This window comes from Macrobrachium nipponense, chromosome 1, assembly GCF_015104395.2.
Source record: "Macrobrachium nipponense isolate FS-2020 chromosome 1, ASM1510439v2, whole genome shotgun sequence".
Taxonomy (NCBI): Eukaryota; Metazoa; Arthropoda; class Malacostraca; order Decapoda; family Palaemonidae; genus Macrobrachium; species Macrobrachium nipponense.
In genome coordinates, this window is record NC_087200.1 from 145,333,464 (window position 1) to 145,356,052 (window position 22,589).

The 22,589-nt window shown below is 37.9% G+C and overlaps 1 protein-coding gene across 8 annotated transcripts in view; it reads left to right on the top strand.

The window, feature by feature from the left end:
- The window catches only part of LOC135219717 (uncharacterized), a 192,264-nt gene that overhangs the window by 153,567 nt on the left and 16,108 nt on the right, over positions 1-22,589 (top strand). For all 8 annotated transcript variants that reach the window (XM_064256712.1, XM_064256715.1, XM_064256714.1 and 5 more), the window contains exons 2-3: positions 19,353-19,752; positions 22,160-22,306. In XM_064256712.1, the coding sequence (XP_064112782.1) occupies positions 19,359-19,752; positions 22,160-22,306 (541 nt within the window). In that variant the 5' untranslated portion in view covers positions 19,353-19,358. The remainder of the gene's footprint in view (positions 1-19,352; positions 19,753-22,159; positions 22,307-22,589) is intronic.

Sequence of the window (22,589 nt, forward strand, 5' to 3'; positions counted from 1 at the left end):
TTACTGATTTAGGGAGTGGAGTCCGGGTAAAGGAAGGTGTGGCCGCTGGAAGAAGACGTCGACTGAGCAACGTTGGTTGCGTCCAAGAGAGAGAGAGAGAGAGAGAGAGAGAGAGGAAGTAAGCCAGAGTCTGAGAGATAGCTGTTCAGGGAGGCGTTCATTTTTCGCTCTTTTGAATACAACCAACAGTGATTTGACATCTTTGGTTACTACGGCAAATCAGTATTTAAATTTGACACTTTTCCGACGATGGAAAGAGTCGTCGGCCATCGCTGAGGGTCGAAATGAAGTGTCAAACATGACAGGTGCTTCGGGTCACACTTGGGTCCTCTTCGGGGGAGGATTGTTCGAAGGTAATGGAAGGGGGATCCCGCGTGAGAGCAGGGGGAGGGGGTGGAGGGTTGCTGTCTATGCCTTCCATGGGGGAGGGGTGGGATGATTATTTGAGCGTACGTCTGGCTACAATGATTTTGGCTAAATATGGTAAATATTGCGTTGACTGTTTACTGGATAATCTTGTACGGTTTTCTGTCATAAGTTTTATTTTGAATTATCATTTTACCGTTACTATTTTACCACTATTTTTTTTCATCTAGAATTTTTTTTCCAATGACGCATCTATAACAAGAACATCGAATCACTACAAGAAATGACCCAAATGAATTTTGAAAATGAGAGGCTGCTTTTAGAGAGTGAAGTAACTTGGACATGTTGATCCTACCTTACGCCACATGACCGACTGCAACACCTTTAGTTGAAAAGACGTAGATTGGCTTCCAACTGTATTTATGTCATTATTTGTAACTTTTATAAAGTTACATTTTCTTATGCAAATGAAACTTACTCTTCACATTTGGTCATTATACTCTGGAAGCTTACCTAGCATGTGTATGTATGGTATCCTCCGTGTTGAATAACAATAATAATAAAACGCAGCTTGGTGTAGTGAAGTTCACTGAATAACTCGAAGATCTTGAATTATACTTAACCAGTTTTTTTAACTGGTTTGAATATTAATAGCTTATTTACTCTGTTTTTGTTAACTGAATATAAAATGTAATTGAATTTGGGTATAATGCTGGTGGTGTTTCCATCATTCACCTCCTTCTGGAGAATGGGTTACTCCAGAGGGCGTGACACCAAGCCATTTTGGGATGAGATCGATTGCCCCGTGCCCTTCCCTTCTCTGCTGTTCCTGAAACCACAGTTTACCAACCACGGGTACCTACTGTTGAGGACGACTTGGGCACAGTGGGTTTTCTAGAAATTGCACCATTTCTGCTAACACTGTGGGAAGGCGAGTCCTCAAACCTTAGCTCCTGGGACCATTGTATTTATCCTGGTACACTACAAAACAGCGTTACCCATAATTTTTTCTTTGTTAGGATATATTGGGCGTGTTGTTGTCCAGCCACGGTTTCCAGTGACCCATTTATTAATATGCCTAATGAACGTGCCTTGGTCCGAGCTTCTTAACGGCGCATAACATCTGTATTTTAATACCTTATGTTTGCTAATCTATAATGAAAACATAATTTTGGATAATGTTAAAGTGGTTCTTGGATTCTTTGGTTTGTTGTTTGCATTGATGATTCACTTTTTTTTCTTTCTTTCTCCTTGGAATCACGCTATCCAGTGTCCGCTTACTTCTGTTGTCAAGCTTCGTCTTTCTGGACAGAGATTATAAAGTCTATCGGTTCCTTTGTCGTTAACCGGTCTTCTCAGACACGCAACCCGCCCCCCTCCCCTCCGTTACTTCTTTCCAATACTCTTATCATTTTTACACTGGCTGAGAAGGGAAGGTCAAACTGTCTAGAATAAATATTCCTTTAAACGGATCTTAGTGACCGTATGAGAATGACACTGAAACCAGTTGATGAAGAACAGCTTCTCCCAAATCTGACGGTTAACTAGCAATAGTTAGTATGGCTCTTTAGTACTCGGCTGTCAATGTGTTATTCAGTTCATACAGTCTTCCATACGAGTTTCATGTGGTGATCATTGGCGTCCTCAGGACGGAGTGTCCGAAATTTCTTTAGTTGTATCTTTGTTTACCATTTCTAAGGCCGTAAATCACTTTTCCTTCATGTAGACGTAGAGGGAAGGGTGGCGAAAACCTTGACAGCAGCTAGGCGTACGCCCACGGTCTACTGCTGCCTTGGTATCTGTGATAGGCTTGCTGGGTTGTATTAACTTCATGGGGCATCTAAGCCATCCAGGTTCTTGCTAAAGTTTCGTATTTATGTTTGGAGCAACTTTTACTTGCCAGTTACTCTTTACAGTTTCCGCAACATTGTTCTTGTGTGTCATAAATGCTCTTGTTGAAGTGGATTGTTTCTTCATGAAATTTAAATGACGAAATAAGCCACTCGATCACTTCGTTTTTTTAAACACTTACCCTTGGGCGACAGCCCTAATCCCCAATCACAGTTTAAAGCTGTAAGATGGATCTTTGAGTTTGTGACGCCTGATTATGAGCTTATAAATTTGTCTTCAGTTTTATCATTGGCTTCACAAATTGCTGGCCTTATTATTTCTCTTGGAACCGTTTACGATTTCCGAGGAAAGATGGAAGTCCAATTATTATATTTTGGTTCGGTCGCCATTACTTTGATAACTTCGTGAAGAAATATATCAGAATTGCCACCCAACAGTTTTGACATTTTGTTCATTTATATAATATATATTATCAATAAAAAAATTAATCAGCATTTTTAAGCGGAGGTGATTTTTACGAAGGCTGGAGCCCTGTTATTACCAGTTCAAACAAACAAAAATTAGGTTTTTTTTATAGTAAAAACATACTTGGTGGTATATTTTCTTTAAACTGTTAGGGTGACATGGCACAGTTGTGTTAGTGAAAATTCCCAAAGAACGACTTGTGAAATTATTGTGACTGTATTTAAAGCGTTACCATACTTTAGAAATAAACCGCCTGATATGACAGTAGACTATACTCCGTTTTTTTCCATCTGTCCATCCGCAAGTGGTGGTCGCGCATGGTAACACTGCGTCCCGGGCTTTAAATAGTTACGCTATGTCTAAGTTTTATGTAAATAAAAAGATATCTGGGTGTACATTTGCAACTGAAAAGTGTTTTAATAATTTACTGAATGGGAATTACACCGTTAATATTCGAATTAGGATATTATTATTATTGTTGAGTGTAAGCTGAATGTAACTCTAAAGCCCGGGACGCAGTGTTACCATACGCAAACACCACTGGCAGGTGGACAGATGGAAAAAAACAGAGTATAGTTTTTGATAGGTAGTTAGCCTCCAGAGATTTACTGTAGTAAGTGATATAATTAAAGTTTTAAGACCTAGTACGTCATGTTTGTTTTATTTGTTCCGTATTTTACAAGGGTAGATATCCGGTATTATACTTATCGAGTTAAATGGTTTTTTAGTCTTGATAACCGAGGATGTGTATCGCTGAGAATTCCTAGGATTACTCACCAAGTCAGCGAGGAAAAAAAAAAAAGTGTTTCCGCTTAATGTGACGTGAGCAAGGAACTGATTTATTGTACGACGGAAGTCGCTGTGGGTTTAGAGCATAATTCTCTCTCTCTCTCTCTCTCTCTCTCTCTCTCTCTCTCTCTCTCTCTCTCTCTCTCTCTCTCTCTCTCTCTCTCAAATAACGAATTCCAACTGATGTCTCAAATCATTTTTCGATGAAGCCTGCTTGGTGTTGGTTTGATACAGCCCTTTGATGAGAACTTGGAGGACTGTTGGTTTTGGTTCCTTCCAGAAAATCTGGTGGTTTGATCCCATCGCACTTCAGTTCAAGGTCATTCGTGAAATGAAATGAAGGTCAATTTTGACTGTGATATTTGGGAAAAATAACTTGACTTAGGTCTGTAGTGTTTAGGGTCTTGGACGTTTGAGAAAAAAGTAGTTTGTGTTGAGACTTAGGGGAAAAACCTCGCCTCATTCTTTGCTTTGTAAAATAACCCTGAAATGCCTCCAAATGTCATAGTCATGTAGATACTATTCTCTCTGGCCTCAATTTCCTAGAATCATTGAGCGTCAGATTTTTAACATTTTCATTTTTCCCTTTGAAGTTGAATGATGCTTTTCTCATTTGCAAATATTTTATCCAAAGGAATTTCTTATTCCATTACCTTCATTAGTGCTTTTTGATTCATTTATTACTATCAGTATTACTAATCTCATAATTTCTTGTGTAAAGAAACCTACAGAGATATTAAGATATAGATAATCTCTTATTTCTCGGAATATTTCCTAGTTGTTAGTAAACGCTTTTTTCATGTGAGATAGGATTCCATTACCCCAGAGTTTAGAGGGTCAAAGAAGACTATTGGGACGGCTTTGTCTCTCCCTCTGCACCTTTTCTATCCGCCCTCAGATCTTAAAAACTACTGAGGCTAGAGGGCTGCAAATTGATATCTTGACCATTCAGCCTCCAGTCATCAAACATACTAACTTTCATCCCTCTAGCCTCAGTAGTTTTAAATTTATTTAAGGTTAAAGTGAGTCTTGATCGTGCGCCCGGCAACGCTATGACAGGCCACCACCTGGCCGTGGCTGAAAGTTTCATGGGCCGCGGCTCGTACAGCAGTATACGTTGTACAGAAAACTCGATTGCGCCAAAGAAACCCCGTCGCATGTTTTTTTTTACTTATTATATTTGTAAAGGTTATCTAGTGAGCCCTTTCGTTTCGCTTGTTATTGAGGTTTGTCATCCGTGAAGATTGTTCAAGCTCACTGCTTTTCCCTAAGAATAAACGTTTGACTAGATATAAGCATACGCATCTGGCAAGACATATTCATAGGCTTATTTTTCAATGAACGTGGATTACCTGCCGAGCTTAGGTTAACGTGGGCAGGTAGGCTCCCCGCTCGGCGCTCCCCCTTTCACTTCGTACAGATGCCTGGCACAAGGTAGGAGGCGATTCTCTCACCCGCGTCCAAGGTAAAGGCATGACTTTCCACCTGGGTAATGAAACAGCAGATTTGACTCCTTTTTTTTATTGATATTTCTGATGGTATCCACATGGAAGTGTCCGTATAAGAGTGTTGAAAGATTTTCAAGTTTCTCTTGTCTGACATTAATAATAGAAGATGTCAAACGGAAAAGATTTTTGATTAAAATGTTGAGAAGTGTTTGGCCTTGGTGCCAAATGGCTTCTTTTGGCATTGATTTGGCACAGCCTTCTGTTGAGAATTGAGGAGTGGCTGTTGCGAGAGAGGTTTTTGTGCAGGTTAAGTTCGTGACAGTTTTGTATCCGTTCGAACTTTTATTCTTGTTGTTAGCAAATTTAGGAGTAGAATGTTCCCAGTCCCGTAGTTACAGTTTTTTGTTTAGTTTTTTTTTCCGGCTTGAGCACGTTGACATATTTTGCATTGCTATTTATTATGTGTTCTGTCTTCATTGTTCATTCATTAATGCTCCATTTCCCATTCTTTACGGGGGTGCTTCAAGCCTGTAGCATTCTTCTGTGGCAACTTCAAATAAAAGCGCACGTGCATATATATAGATACACATATACTGTGTGCATATACATATTTAGGTATACATACATACTTATATAAATTCCTCCTCGGTTAAGCATATATGAAAATATATTAATTCAGAGGTAGAGCGAATGAGATATTAAAGGACATTTGTAGTTCGATATATGTATATGAATCACGGTAATGTGATAGACTTTATACATTTCTTTAACTCCAAATGTAGTAACAATTCGCTGTAGTCCTGGTTATTCAGTCAGCCAGGAATTCCTAAAAGCCTTTAGCACAAAATCCTGTTGACCATCTTTTGGACAAAGAGCGAAGCTATATAGCAACTCAGTCTTAAAGGAAATCGGCAGGTCATCTAGGGTTAAAAAAGAAAGGAAGAAAAAAAAAAAGGTGGGTGGGGGGAGCCGGCTGTATTGGTGAAAAAGTGCTAATATTTGCGTGTACAGTGGCGTTTTCAACGCTACCTCACGTCACATGTTTGGTTAGTGTCTCAGTCCGGACTAACTGAACGATCGTCATGGCTGTTTCCCATGCCAATTGGAACATAGATAATAGCATCATCATCCTAAGCCTAATGGTGTAGATGTAACAACCACGGACAGATGGACTAATTAATGTGCAAAGACCACGTCCTATTATAAAATTGGTCCAACGTAGAGTCACGTTCACGTGTTCATGGGACCGTGTTCTTGTGGTTTCTTCGAAGACCCCATCGTTACTGATTCATCATTGTCGGATTCGTGGTGTTCTCTTTAGCATTGTGCTAACTCGTGTTTGGGCCTATTCCAACACTAATGGCACATCCAGTATGTTTTGAAAAGTTAGTGTTCATAAAAGTAAGTGGGCTTACTGTTCTTTGTCACTGGATGTAAAATCGTTTATCAACTTAACAATTTCGTTTGTACAGGATTGCCTACAAAAGCAGCCTGTTTGGGCCAGGTTCAGCCTAGTACATTATTATGAAAGCATTGATATTCTTATACCTTTTAGCAAAGCGTTTATACATTTGACACAATATACCTGTAGAAAAGAAGAAAAATACATTAAGTATGCTTATTATTGAGTATGTAAATTGTTTGTGGTAGCAGAGAAGAGGTGTCACCAAGTCAAATAATGTCAATATTATTAGTAAATAATATCTGAAATTATGAATATACTCCATTTCAAATATCTTTCTTTGTATGTTATATTGTTGGTATAATTATGAAAAGTTTGTATATGATTAATTGATATTTGCAATAAAATTTTGATAAAAAAATATCCCTGTACTTGTTTATATATGCAAAAGCGTTAGTTAAATCTCGGTGACTGACAATGTTCTTTATTTCGACGTATATTATGTATCGTGTAGGCAGATTCCTCTTTCGACATCATTTGAAAGTGGTTATGTAAATGGGAGGCATACTTGAGGGTGGTCGGTAGGTAACACAACTAACTGGTTCCCGAGCTATCATGAATGTTGATCATTGCATATACTATATACACGGCATAGCTAACCTGGATGAATAAATATCTTCCTAAATATTTTACGTATTTAGTTTTTATTTAATACCCAGATATGCTTGAGAGCGAAGTAGATTTGAGAATTGAATACTATTGCTGTATTGGTAATTCGTTCGGGAATTTAGGCCTATTTTGTGGCAGACAGATCGACCCACTGAATGATGTGAAACAATGAAGGCAGCGGTATCTCTGCAAAAGGTTTTGAAGACGGAAAGTGTCCTATGGAAGCCAAAGTTGGAATGAATAAAGTGACTGTTGAATCAGCCTTGCCTAATGGAGGGGGGGGGGGGGGGGGGGTGTTGGAGGTCTTTTGCTAGGTGTGGGTAGGAAAAGTTGATGGGGCAGGAAACAAAACAAGACGGTAGTAAAGTGCTTAGCTTAGCGTAGGTAAGAAACGTGGAGTTGAGTTTTGTTTGAAGAGGCGGATTGGTGACGTGGAGGGTTTCAACAATGGTAGGTGTTTAAAACAAAAAAGGATTTAAAACAAATTGGAGAGAAAGATTGAGAAGTGTTGTCCACAGGAAGTTGAAAATTTTTTAGCTTAAAAATGTGTTTCAACATAATTATGTTAGAAGGCAAAAGTGGTTGCAAGTTTGTCGTGGATGACGAGAGGGTTGGTTGTTGCTGTACCAATAAGCAATTTTCCTTTCATGATGAAGGTTTTCCCAACAAAAATCAAACAGCGCAGTTCGTTTGAAAATGAAGAGTATATATTCAATAAAGTCATTAGTTAATGGTGCATATTAGAATGAGACTCAGGCTCAAGTGAAAATGAAGATATATTAACCTTTAATTTATTTTTTGATCTAATATAGTATATAGCATCTTTAAATTCTTTTGATCTTTTAAAATAACTTCTGAAATTAATTTCTCGGCCCACGTCCAATGTAAGTGACAAATCATCTCAATTGTATGGACTGTCTTGAAAAAAATTGTCATTCCTGTTCGGAGAGAAAAAATAGGTATGGAGACAGCAAGTAGTACTACTATTATGCACTCAACTCCGTTCCCTTCGCTGATCCGAGTGAGCACGAATCCTTTGACTATGAAACACCGAATCAGTAACTACTGGAAGACCCATGAGGTGTCGCACCGCGAGGGCGCGTGGCAACAGTAAGGAGTGGGAAGCAGGAATTTTTCTTTAACATAAACTTCCATACTCTAATATCGTTAAGAAAGAGTTTGTTGACGGTACTGGGTTTTAATGTAAAATGTGCAGTTAAGAAAATGTGAAATAAATATGCTTAGGAAGTCAGTATTTATGAATTAGTATTTCCTATATGATTATCGTATCTTATCAACAGACATGACTGTCCACAAGATCGATACAAAACATTTCGGCAACAATGTTTACGGTGGTGTTCTTTCATCTGCAACCCACCTCTTGTGAAAAACTAACATCACAGCAGCAAATTAGCAAAATTTTCAGTTCAGCTATTGAGCTACAACCACAAATCTGCTGTCGTTGCATCCTTTATATGAGACATTCGTAGATCTGTTATTTAGTTATATTACGTGATTGGGCCAACATCTAGTCTAGTGAAGGTGGGTGGTGACAACCGAATGCCAGTTCTTAGGCACTAAAAATAATACTGTACGTCATTTTTTTAACTTACTACAAAATGAAAGATTCAGATACTTTCACCAATGCAACAAATTCAGATTCAGTCAAGAGGCAAAAAAGGAAGAAGTTGATAAATAATTTTAAATGATGAGAGAGAAAGCGCGAGCGTTTCTGGGCAAGTGGTAGTCTTAGGCGTATTGTTTGACGGTTTTGTTAGCAGTGTGAGGTTACAGCAACGAAAATGCGCTGTGAATTGAATTGTGAATATTGTTAATGTTGAGCTCTATGGTCATGAAAAGTATTAATCCACAAACTAATTATGGTATTGACACTAAATGAACATAAGTCTATACCGAGGGTTTTAGGATGACGCTACCCATCCATACCCGTGGTAAGAGGTATTACCTTTGGTAGCACAATTTACACCAGGATCCATACAGAGATCCTGGTTTACACAAACCCAGAATCGTCAACAAAAAAACTTTACGGCGCTGAATAATCCTGATGGGTTCCGGCTCTTGGTCCTCAAGACCTAAATTTCATAATCATTCAGTCAACAAAAGCTTTTACGACCTTTTTCTTAACGATATTAGAATATGAAGACTTATGGGCAAGAAAAATACCTGCTTCCATCTCCTGCTCCCATATATTACGGTGCGACATCTCTTGGGTCTTCCATCAGTTACTTGTTCAACTGCTTCGGTGTTTCATAGTCGGCGGATTCATGCTTACTCTGGCAAGGTATATAGAATGGCTCTCCCTTATTCGATATGCATTGCTCTCTGGATCAGCGGAGGGAGAACGGACTTTTGTGCACGAAAGTACCAACGAAAAGCCGAGCAAAACGGTTGGGCATGTGGTTTTCCGGCACTCTGTAGTGCCCAGTTTCACTTAGTCCTGAAGCCTTTGATCACTGTTCGCTCGTTTACAGTGATAGATTGGACTGGAGGGCCACTTAAATTGGAATGAATTCATCGCACTAGTGTCCAGTGAAAAGTTGAATATATAGATCAGTTTGTAGCTTGCTAGGTGCAGCCCCTTCTCTCCCACTGAATTTGTATACACGCGCGCGTGCGCACGTAAACAAGCACAGGAAAGGTGAATATCAAAGACCAGGTACCTAGCAAGGTCTCAGCGCTTTCGTGTATTGCGTACACTACTTCTGAGTACAAAGTAAAATAAATAAAGGGCCCCATACACTGAACGATTGTCGTTATCGACTAACACGCACACTATTCAGACAGTATGAACGATCTCCGCACCGATTTCAGTCTAAAAGATTTTCATCATCTCTAAAAGAGACGTGCTCGATAGGATTATATCGGCAGACAAACATACATTGAACGACCTGTGCATGATAGACTTACGTCGCAAGCCAGCAACCCTGTCGTGACAGATTCCCGCTGAGGTCGTTCAGACACGAAACTCCGCCCACTTTTGCATTCAGGCAAGCCCATACACAGTGTTTTTGCGAACGATACAGGTAATCGTTTAGTGTATGGGGAACTAACAGACGTAAAATATTTGCTGTATGTTTTCAGTAGTTTGAAGAAAATAATCACTTTGTATACATTCTATTAAACTCGCCGTTGAAGAAGAAAATTGTTTATTCCCGTTTTAAGATGTTTTAGTTAATAGAAGTTTGATGTTTACAGGAAACTTACCAACGTTTGTTCTTTAGCCACTGTTGTTCAGACAGTCATGTTAATGTAAAATTTGTTTTACGATCACCATGTTAATAAACTCTGTTTATGTTTTAGGATACAAGGGCATTAATGATATGCTGTCCGGAATTCTTAGACAGAATTTTGTACAATTTTTGACGCAGGAATTATGTTAAAATACCCAAAGTTTGATAGACAAATCTTTGCAGAAAATTGAACACATTTTTATTTTATTCTAGTAACAAAGGGAGCCTTTTGTGACGGAAAGTATTTTGATTGCCATATAATGTAAATCCTTCTTTCATTAAAAAAGTCTTTTGAAATTAGTTACCTTGTTCATAAAATTGGAGGGAACTTCAATGTCACCTTTTAGCAACAGCCTGTTTACTAACTGCAGTTTCAGTTCTTATTGTTTGGTAGTGACAGTTCATTTTCTCCAACTATTGATCACCTACATACAGTAATGATATTTTGCTTGTTGATACGGCTTCGAACTTTGGCTTGTGAAGTTTTCGTATTTGTCTATTTATTTATTTTACGTCGTACTCCGAGGAAGAAGCAATACACGAAAGCGCTTGGTACTACTATCACGTGCAGTTTGTGGACATTGCTGATGTGTGTGTGTGTGTGTATAAATATATATATATATATATATATATATATTATATATATATATATATTATATATATATATATATTAGGAAGTTAAATATGTGTTATGGAAGCTCATGCCATTACTGCGTTTTCACTTTCACTTTCACAAATTTCCATGAAAGAGGTCGCCCGAATTCGTCAGCATCTCCCACCTCTCCAGGAACCCAGGAACCCAGAGGAACCCAGGTGGCAGAAGTCTTCCTGAGTGATATCCCCAAGCTATGTCCATCCTCATCTCCCCTTCATCATTATCATTATTATCTGATATGCACACAGAGTTTCATCTCCTTATCTCCCGTATGGGTGTAGTCCCGTCAATTCGCTTCACGTGCGGTGCACTATAGGCCCCTGGCTGCAACCCCTTTCATTCCTTTTACTGAACCTCGTTTTCATTTTCTTTCATCCATCTTACTTTCCACCCTCCCCTGACTGTGATTTTATAGTGCAACTACGAGGTTTAACTCCTGTTACACCTTTGTAACCTTTTACTCTCAATTTTTCTTTCAGCGTTGGATGACCTCATAGGTCCCAGCGCTTGGCCTTTGGCATAAATTATATTTATGAACACTTGTAATATATATATATATTCTAGCCCTTATTTTTTTCTTTTTATTGTAAATTTATACATCCATATATGGTACTATCTTTTCATAATCCATCTTGTCATCGATGTCTGATATTCGTCTTAACAGCTTAATTCTCGAATCGGAAGAAATAAAAAATCCTTAGCGAGAAAACTGGATAATATTTCGATGCGAGACAGAAACAGGTGTAAGTTGAAAAGTTGGGTAACGCGTTCAAAAATGCCCTCACGAAGTCGGTTGGGCCTCTCAAAAGTCGCGAGGAGGCGGGAAGCTCTGGGAGGTCATTGCATGGGTATCCCTTTGACCTCCTCGTGACCTAACGGACCTTGGGATGTGCCCACTTTCCCGTTCACACGGTGCCACAGCTATACAAAAGAATTTATTTTATCTCTAACTGTAGTAAACTATGTTGCATATATATTATACATATATATAATATAGATATGATATATATATATATATATATATATATTATATATATATATATGTATATATTTGTATATATATATATATATATATATATATATATATATATGTATTGTATTTATATATGTATATATATACTTATATATTATATATATATATATATATATATATAGTAATATGTATATATATATATATATATATATATATATATATGATATATATATGTATATATAATACTTAATATATGTGTATATATATATATATATATATATATATACTAATATAGTATATATAATATATATATATATATATATTATATATATATATATACATATACATATATACATATATATATATATATATATATATATATATATATATATATATATATACTACATATATATATATATATATATATATATATATATATATATATATATATATATATATATATATATATATGCCGTATACACGATATTTTCCCGAGGTAAGCTTTAAAAAAAGATGACGTAATGGGATCACTCTGACAAGAAATACAGGTGAATATATCTATAAGGATAGGTACAAGGGATGAGTTCTTGATAAAAAGTAAATAAAGGTGGCCGTGGCTGAAAGTTTCATGGACCGCTGCTCAAACCGTATTATACGCTGTACAGAAAACTCGATTACGCCAAATGTGTTACTGCTCAGTTCCCGGGTTTTATGATGATGTTCCGCATCTGAGTTCGTTTCCTAACCATAATGCTACTGTCATTATGAAGTGGATCTATCTATCAGTCTACGACGAATCCAGTCCACTCTTTGTTAGATGTAATTTGCTGGATGGACTGTCCTAGTTTTGTTTTGTTTTTGCCCCACTTATTTCCTACGCTTTTTTCCCTAAGCCTGGGATTCACTTTATAAAGTTAGGCTTGGGAAAAATCATAATTTATGATTCTCCTCAATTGACTGTTAACACTTGGGTGACGTACAAACATTTTCCCGCCATCTTCAAGCTTTTCATTTGGATCGCGCGTCAATTCTCTTGTGGTTTACGTAACACATCTCACCACATTCAGGCGCTCTCGGATCATCGGGTGCTTGAACTGCATTTCTAATCACATTCTCGCCACGTGAATTCTGGCATCAGCATTCATCTTTTCTACGTCCATGTTTAGGATCTCTTCATTCCCCCGTTAGAGGGGTGGCTACGCTGTAGGCATTACTTAACATGTCCTTGCAGTGCCCATTCGGCTCCTAGCCGCAACATTTTCAATAACTTTCATAGTTTTATTGTACCTCCGTCCATATTCTTTCTCCCTTATTACTTTATATCCTTTTCTAACATTTTTTTCCTTAGTGCAACTGCGAGTTTTTCCTCCGGTTACACATTTGTATCTTTTTACCCTCACTGTTTATTTCAGCACTTGGCCTCCGGCCGATGTTTTCATTGTTCGGCTTCTTGAGAATCAGAATCGTTTCATGAAAGAATGACACCGAGTCTCGTGCAGCGGATATATATATATAGTATATACTATTCTGTTGTCGTTGCGACGGCAGTTCATATTAAACTTTCAATCAGATACACTTTATTGATTTTACTATCAATCAAACCGTACTCATGGCACCTCGTTGTGCTTAAAACACCACCCATTTAATAATCCGACTTTTTTTCTGGGGGGGGGGGTGGGGAGTGTTAAGGATGAGTGAATTGCCATCGTTGGAGTGGGTTTGTGGTTCCAAACCGCTGCTACTAGACTAGCCCGGTATTCCGACACCTTAGCATAATCATCATCTTTAGTGTATTTTTGTATGTTTCCTTTCGGTCCTTAAAGCAGACCCCATGTGTTGTTTGTCAGTTACAGGTTATTAATTGTGTTTTCTTCCGGGGGATGTGTCTTGAATCTTTTGTTGAAAGTTGTCCCGTCTTTCTAGTTCTTGGAGTAGGCAAGAATACGTCTTCTTATACCTATACCTATTTATTGTAGTGGGAGACCTTGGGAGTATGGTTTTATAAGGAGTTCTGTCCTTGAAAATAAAGCTTTCAGGTGCCAATATATACCTGTGGTAAACATGCAACCACGCCAAAACAACAGTTTTGCAACAAAAACGAAAATGAAACATTTCGAAGGAAATCGACAGTTTAAAATTGGACTACTTTGGTAGAATGTATACATACATGGTGTTATATGTATTATATATGTGTGTATATATGTATTTATGTGTATAATATTCTAGTACACGGATATAGTGTATATTATGTATATGTATGTAGTGTATATACATATATATAAGATTCATTATATATAGATATATATATAGATATATATAATATAATAGATATTAATTACTACTATATATATATATATATATAGATTATATCATATCACTATATTATTATATTAGATTACCACTGTATTCCCGTGGTACTAGAATATTACACACACGCACACATATATACATACATACATACATATATATATATATATATATATATATATATATAAATTTATATATTTATATATTTATATATTTATATATTTATATATTTATATATTTATATATTTATATATTTAATATATTTATATATTTAAATATTCTATATATTTATTATTTATATATTTATATATTTATATATTTATATATTTATATATATATATATGTAGTAGTATATATATATTATATATATATATTATAAAGTTCTGTGCCAGAAAGAGTTGAGGTTTGGCAGCAGAAAGAAGCGATAGAGCGGCAAGCTTGTTATTGGCCTCGGGCCGTTCTTATCTTGACCTCAGCGGATTCGGGCACTATGCATTATTTTCACTTGATATGCATAATACACATTATACATGAGCATGTCATGTTTCTTTTTAAGAGCTTAACCGTTCCCTTAAAGTGCAGCTATATAGCCACGCATTCATTTCCTTCAGAAATCAAGTAAGCAACAGCTACAACGACGCGTTTCATCCGGCAATGTTGCAGACCGCTCGGTTTTGACTTTGTACTTCTTCCACAACAGGTTCTAAAGCAATTCGTTATTTGAGTTCTAGTTTATTTCTTACAAAAGATTTTCAATCAATTATTTATATTCTATAGAATCATATTTTGTGGATACCTATATGTGATGGCGTCACTGAATCCCAAATATTGATGCTATCCACACCACGTTGACGTTGAGAAGAGCTCTGTCGTGCATTAGATGGGTGTCCCTTTCTTTCTGCATGGAATACGCTCTTCGTTTCTGGTGTTTCTGGTCCTCCCATTCTCTCCGTAAGACTGCGTCCTGTGCTATCTGTATTCACTGCTTTGCTCGCTGTGTTGTCTCTTCGAACTTCATATGGCAGGTAATGAGGTTTCGTTTTGCCTAGATAATCTGCTTTTATGTTTTGGACGATACAGAGTTACTTCTTAATTTGTATGTATAATATATATAAAATGACCAATGTTAACTACCAGTTTAGTCTTTTAGCCAACAGTTCCAGTCCAGGCTTAAATAGAATGTGAAATCAGAGAACGAGAATGCCAGCAGCCCAATATCCTTTCATAGCCCAGGCCCGAAGGAAATAGGAACGAAAAGGAATAAAGGTTTGTCTTTTACGTTTCCTGAAGGAAGAGACTTGATGAGAACCTGGTCAAAACAGAGTCGGTGAAAAAGATCTCAAGTTGGCAGCAGAGGGAATCCGACGTCAGACTCGTACGACGGAATCAGTTTCTGCTTAAACATTTATAACAAAACAAAGGAAAGCCCACCACAAAAAAAAAAAAAAAAGGTCTTGGTAAGGGCAAACGTAACCTGTTCTTCGCTCGGTCATATCTTGTTTGTTCAATGACGTCACTTTATTCTGAAGCACGATTGCTCTCTCTCTCTCTCTCTCTCCTTCCTCTTTGTGTGCGCGCGCCTGCCTCAGTAATGTCGTCGAATTAAAAAAATTACTGTAATACCTCTTAATTGTGAAAATCTATGCAGTGCGTTGATATAAGTAGCTTCCATTTCTTATATTCCAAAAATGTTTTAAAAATTGGAACAAATTGTCAGGAATGTAATTATCATTAACTATAAACAGTACCAGCCGATATCTGCTATTGAATAACTGAATCGGTATTTAGCAATGCATCCCAAAAGGTAAATGGCAGTGACGCTTGCCATGCCATTACCCGCCAAACTGTTACGAGTTTTCTCGATTTGAGAGAAGGCGTATGACCTCATCCACAGTTCCGAGCTAGAGTGAACTGGCGGATGAGAAAAGAGAACCTGTTGCTCTTCTGAGTGGAATCTTATTTCTGCTAATACTCGCAAGAGAAATATGTTACGTAACACAATTTGGCTTGTGAGCAGAGGCTGCATTCGCCATCCACCGACCCACATTCTCTCTCTCTCTCTCTCTCTCTCTCTCTCTCTCTCTCTCTCTCTCTGAAAGTGAGAGTAAAGAACGGAATTGGAGGTAGAGGAACGGGTAAGGTAGAATAGTTGAATGAGCAACTGCCGGTTCACCCCCACAAGGCTCAACCGGAGCCGAAGCTCCAATAGGAGCTGAAATGAGTCTAATAGCCGTATCTTTTAGAGTTCCATGTTGACTTTAATGTTGCCTATGGCTTTGTTAAGAGCGTTGCTCTTGTATGTGAACTTTATTTTATCACTAAAGAGGCTGGTGGCTGTTTTGTTCTTGACCTCCTTCGTAGTTTTATCAAAGATTTGAAATCAACAGTTTCTTGAGGGTGTTTGTAGCAAGCCTAGAAATATCGTTCCATCCATTCCTGTAGGGTCAGGTGTTATAATGGGGAAAGGTTAGTATTACGAAAAGTATGATGATTCCGGTATGAAAAAGGCAGTGACCATTCACTTATTTGTTTATTGGAAAAAGGCAGTGACCATTCACTTATTTGTTTGTTGGAGCCACTCTCCTATAATGGTGGAAGTGTCTTAATGCAGAGTAGTTCATTATCCATTTCCTTTACTTCATGACTACCATAATCATGCTAATTGCTGAATTGTGGCCGAACCACCCACCGGCGCAGCTAACTTTCTCAACATACCTGCCTCATACACTTATAATAAACTTGCTTTCCCCCGATCCTTCTATTTCCGAATTTTTTAGTCTTCACCCCAAGAGGTTGACCTCTTATTTTTTCACGTGACCATACCATATCCAAAGACGCCAATCCATTCTTCCATATAGAGTAAGTAACCTTTCTTGATGGTAACGAGTGTCTCCACATTTCTCACCTGTCACTTCTTTGGCCATATTTGCCTTGCAAGCAGTTATTCTCAACAGCTTCATCTTGTTTGTATTTCATTTATGGTCAACATTGACACTAACCCGTAAAGGAGAGTTGGCTCAACAATCTCTTCATACGCTTCTCTGAAATCTTGGTGCACGCCTCGCTACCTTGTTTCACATCTCTCATTTAACCGCCATCTATTATATTTACTCAAATATACTGGACCTTCTATTCTTCCCAAATCCTTCATTGCGCCATCTTTTTGGTTCCCATTTACTTTCTAGACCTTACTCTCCTCAAACTCTTTCATTAGCTTCTGCGGTTTATTACCACTATGTTCAGAATGAGGACTGCAGCATTTACAGATAGCAACCATTCCACTCCATTCACATTTCATCTTCCTATATTACAAATGTTTTCCCACATCCGATTTTTTTCTCTTGGTTTTATTCGTATAGGTATTGATCAGTCGCCCCAATACCTACACACAACCTGCATTCTGTAGCTTGCTGAAGTTCCATCACAGTCTCATCGCACTCAAGAACTTAAATTCTGTAACATGGATGCTCATCGCCCTCCACATTGGCCTGCTGTTCAGAAATGTCTGGGTGAAGGGAAAAGGAATGTTGAAACGAAAGGACTTTTGTATTTAGTATGTACTAATACTGTACAGTTCAATTTCGCGTCTTATGGTGTAAACCAGCGTGCATTGTCAATGAAAGTGCTTCAGTTGAAGTGGAAGACGGGACTCGTGTAAAGTGCTCGTGGTCCTTGATTTCTTCTCTCTCTCTCTAAATTCTGTTCTACTTGCTTCTCTTAATTTTGAACTTTGCCTGACAATACTGTTATTATTATTATTATTATTATTATTATTATTATTATTATTATTATTATTATTATTATTATTATTATTTGGTTGAAGTTCTTTTTCGGAAGCTCCGTGCTGTTGAATTTCGTTTCCATTACATTACGCCCTTATTTATTTTATTTCTCCATTTGAATATTCGTGTAATTGTGATTTTTTTTACAGCAACAATAGTGTAGTAGCAGTAGCAACCGAGTAGTCGTCTAAAGTTCACTTTCATAATCGTTCAGCCCAGTTTGTGTTCGTTGTTGACAACCAACTGTATACGAAACGAGTAGGTATATAATTTCGTGAAATTTGACAAGTGACCTCTGCCATCGGAGATGAGGTCATGCTTAATTAAGTCAGGTTTTACGTTCCTTCCATTAGGTAACGTTGGTTGAAGACTTATGGCTCTTATACACGATACTTGGGCAAGTATGATTCCGGCGATCAGTGTCGAGGTATAGTATCGAAGAACGCAGATATTCAGCTCACTCGTAGCTGCATAGGAATGGTAGGTAGGCAGTTCAGCGTTTCTGTCTACATCAAAGTACGTAGTATATAGTTTGGTCTACACCACGGTCTAGATACAACTCTATCTGGACCGTGGTCTACACGAGCACTTCACGAGCGCAGCTTTGGTACCATGCTTCGAGACCGTACTTGGCCAAGTATCGTGTATAAAAGAGCCTTAGAGACGTCATACACGCGCTCTCTTACACACAAAAAACACACACCTGTTTAGTCCGTCCACCGAAAAGAATCCGTTGCATTTTCATCAAAAGATACCATGGTTTTATTTCCAGTGGGAGATTCAGTCGTGTCTGTTAAGATAAAACCTACTTTACTCTTCAGGCAGATTGCTCTTATCGAAAAGGATACATATACCAATTTGACAAGATAACAGTATTGTTCTTCTATTTTCCAATACATGGCATTGTAACTGTTGGAGGAAGTCAGGGCGCAACAATGGATATACTATGTTGAACAATGAACAAGAAACAGGAGTTGAGAGATTACAAACGAAATGCGGCACTATTCTGATGAGAAAGTTCTCAACATAAACCTTGTGGTAGACTTTCGTATCAAATCTTATGTACTGCTATTTCAGTAAACAGATTTTAATGATAGTTTTTGAAATTGTATGCACAGTAGTGAAATTTTAATTTCCGTGATGATGTTTTCAGATCTGAAAATATGCAGAGTATATATTTGGAGAATTTAGATTGGTACTATTCCCATGAAGCATTTGCTTACAGGTGCCATATTATTTTCGAAGTGTGTCCTTTTTGTACAGAGAATGTTGTCTGTTTTATAGAGAAAGAGTCATATAAATGAAATTAGTATAGGTAATGACATGTACTATCTACTGTATTATTGACTTCCTTTATATGCATCCTGCAACTGTATGCTGTATTTGTATTTCAGAGTGTGATGCGCGGGGAGAGCGGTGAAGCCATTGTGGGATCTGGCACGGGAGTGGCAGATGATATTGTCAATGGCAGACAGGATGGAGGGGGCATCAAAAGTCCTGCTAGTCCCCCCTTGAGTGCTGCAGCATCGCAGGTATCGTTGGCCCAGAGTGACCTGACCATCAGTGACCCTGACATTGCTGCATCGTCGGCCTACTCTTCCGCTCCCCCTTCCAGACCCCCTTCGTCTTCACAAATGTCTCTGGCGACGAGCGACTTTACGAACAGCGAATTAGATCTCGCAATGCCGTCCTCCGCTCCTTCTTCGGCGCCTTCGTCCAGACCTCCGTCGTCTTCGGAGATGACCAGCACCGACATTGCCCTGCCTGCACCCGAAGATTACACAGCCGAAACAGGTATGTTCCCTCCGCCTGGGATTGTGCCAGATTTCCAGGAACTGAAAACATATGAACACTTGAAGGATGTTCAAGAAGGAATACATTTTAATACACAGTTGCATGTTCAGAAACTTGGGAAGCAGAAGAAATGTTATTAGAGTATCGGTTATTCAACAGAGATGAGCCTTAAGTGACAAACTAGAATGACTAGAAATGTACAAGATGAAGATTATGATGAAGGTCGCTCCCTCTTTATTTTTTAATTTTTTTATTTTTTTTAGCACAAGCGAGATGTTCATAAGTTGACGAAGAAAATTGCCAGGTCGTTTCTTAGGGATAATAAGCACCACAAGGAAAAACAGCCTCTTTAGTTTGAGGAGTTGGTTACTTGTCTGATGCACTATTCGCTGAATCATCCCAGACCCATTTATTTCTGGAAAAATAGCAGTTCTTCAGATACGCTCTGTTCTTTACAAATATCACGCCGACCCATGGTATGGTAACAATTTGTCGCCATCTTCTGTGTCAGTGTCAGGCTCATATCACTGGGCTGCTTGTAAACCCCCATTGTATTTCCACTGACATTTGTATCTCATTTCTGGGAAGCGGCAGTTCAACACTTGCCACTCATTTTCCTTCAAGTTTTTGGAAGATGGTCCCTTTCTGCATCCCCTGTCATTCTTTTACTGTATCTGCGTTCATATTCTCTTTCTTCCATCTTACTTTCCACTTATTCGTAACATGTTTCATAGTGCAACTATTCTCATTTTCGTTTCAGCACTGAATAACCTCACAGTCATAGGTCCCAGGGCTTGGCTTTCGGCCTAAATTGTGTATTCTATTCAATTTCTTAGTAGTGGGGAACAGGTTGCCTAAGGTCAGTTTTTTCTGTATTTGTCAGCGTAGTCTAGAGAAGTGTAGGTGAATGATTTCATTCAGCAGGTGGGATTCATTCTTTGTGAGTAGTGGAGGAATGTTTGAATTTATCCTAAGATCACCGCTCTAGAACACCTTTACTGAAGCTTGAATTTGTCTTCTGTGGTATTTCTGTAAACATACAAGGCTCAACCATCCTTGTAATTATCACTCTGCTGGACAAGTTCCAACAAATTGTTCTTGGCTAAAAGTTGACCGATATTTTCCGCTTTATATTACAAATGCTGTGGGTCGGACAAGTTCTGAGCAGTCCTAGAGAAATACTTGTATTTGAACATCAGAACTTTATTTGCATATCTCTCTCTCTCTCTCTCTCTCTCTCTCTCCAAAAGAAAAAACTAGTAAATATGTGCTAGTAGATACCAGAATAGTGTGAATAAATCAAGATGAAACATAGTTCGAAGTGGTGAGTTCCAGGTTAGTCTGCGGGTTTGTCACATATTTCTAAAGGAGCAAAATGAAAGCTGGTTTAACTTTAAATGTCTTATGATGGAATGACTGGTCGAGTGGTATTTTGAATGATTTGAGCGACTGCTGTTGATGTGCATCCACAGTACGACAACAGCGACGTATTGGTAGTTCAAACTTCAAACCAGTGCTAATCCAACATTTGCCAATGGGTTCGTTCTCCATTTCTGGTCGTTGACTGGTTTGTAACATGTTTGTGATATATATTCGACAAGTTCCCGACGTGTGTTTGACACGTTTCTGTGTAGTGTGGACACACCCGTAGCCATGAATGTTTATGACATTTTAAGGTAATTTCTCTTGTTACATGTACTTCCATAATATTCCTGAGGCAGGCGTTTTCATTTTTGAAGACCTAAGAGGCGCCCTTAATTTTCATTAGAATTCATAACTTCTTACTTTCAAGATGCCCGCCCTGTGAATTCTCAGTGGATTATATAATTTTGTGTTTGTTGGAATTGATAAGGAGCCCCATGAATTTAGACCGAATAAGTTATTTTGTACTTTATTACATTTCCGGGAAAGCCCATGAATTCTCATTGTATATATGATGTAGTGTTCACCTGAATTTCAGAGTGTAATAAATCACTTTGTATTTTCTGTTCAAGTTCCAAGAACCGTTTGAATTCGCATTGGATTAGACGATTTTATATTTTCAGTTGAATTTGGAGACGCCTCAAGTTTTCATTGGACAAAATTTTTGCTTAATTGCAGTTGACTTTACTAGAATCCAGTCCAGTGAAATCTTGCTGGATCTAAAAAAATTTTCATGAATGTACTCTGGATTAAGTGTTTTTTCCTTTATTGTATTTCATTTGATTATCATCATATAGCTCATGAAATGCATCATATAGCTCATGAAATGTCATAAGATGAAATTAATTTGTACTTCCAGCTGAATTACCAAGAAGCCCCGTGAAATTCTTTGGATTAAATCCTTTCATATTTTCCAATAAATTGCCACAAAGCCCCATTTGCTCTTGGTGAGTTCTTACTGGATTTAATGATTTTCTACTTTCAGTCGAATTTCCGAGAAGCCCCATGGCCCTGAAGGTTGAAGGAGGGAAGGAGAATGGCGTGTGCTTCCTAGAGCCTGATGACCTGACTGGGAGTTCCCAGTGTAGTACCACTCCTAGTTCTATGTATCTCACTCCCAATTACAAGCCAGGTATGTTTTGAAATATTTACGGTAACTCCTCTTCTTCCTTTGTATCCAAAACCATGTAGAGTAAGTGTTTAAGAGCAACATGCTGAATTGAGATGAAAAGGCTTATTATTGAATAATCTAGCAGTGCTGTATAAAGCTGTCATTTTGGTATTTGCTACAAGCTATTTTTTTTACAGTACAGCTTAAGTATCTGTTATTTTGCTTTTGTTTGTAATTTGAAATGCCATTGAATAAAACTTGAAAATGTATTTCAGTGCGCTATGGTCATCTTCTCCCCCCTCCT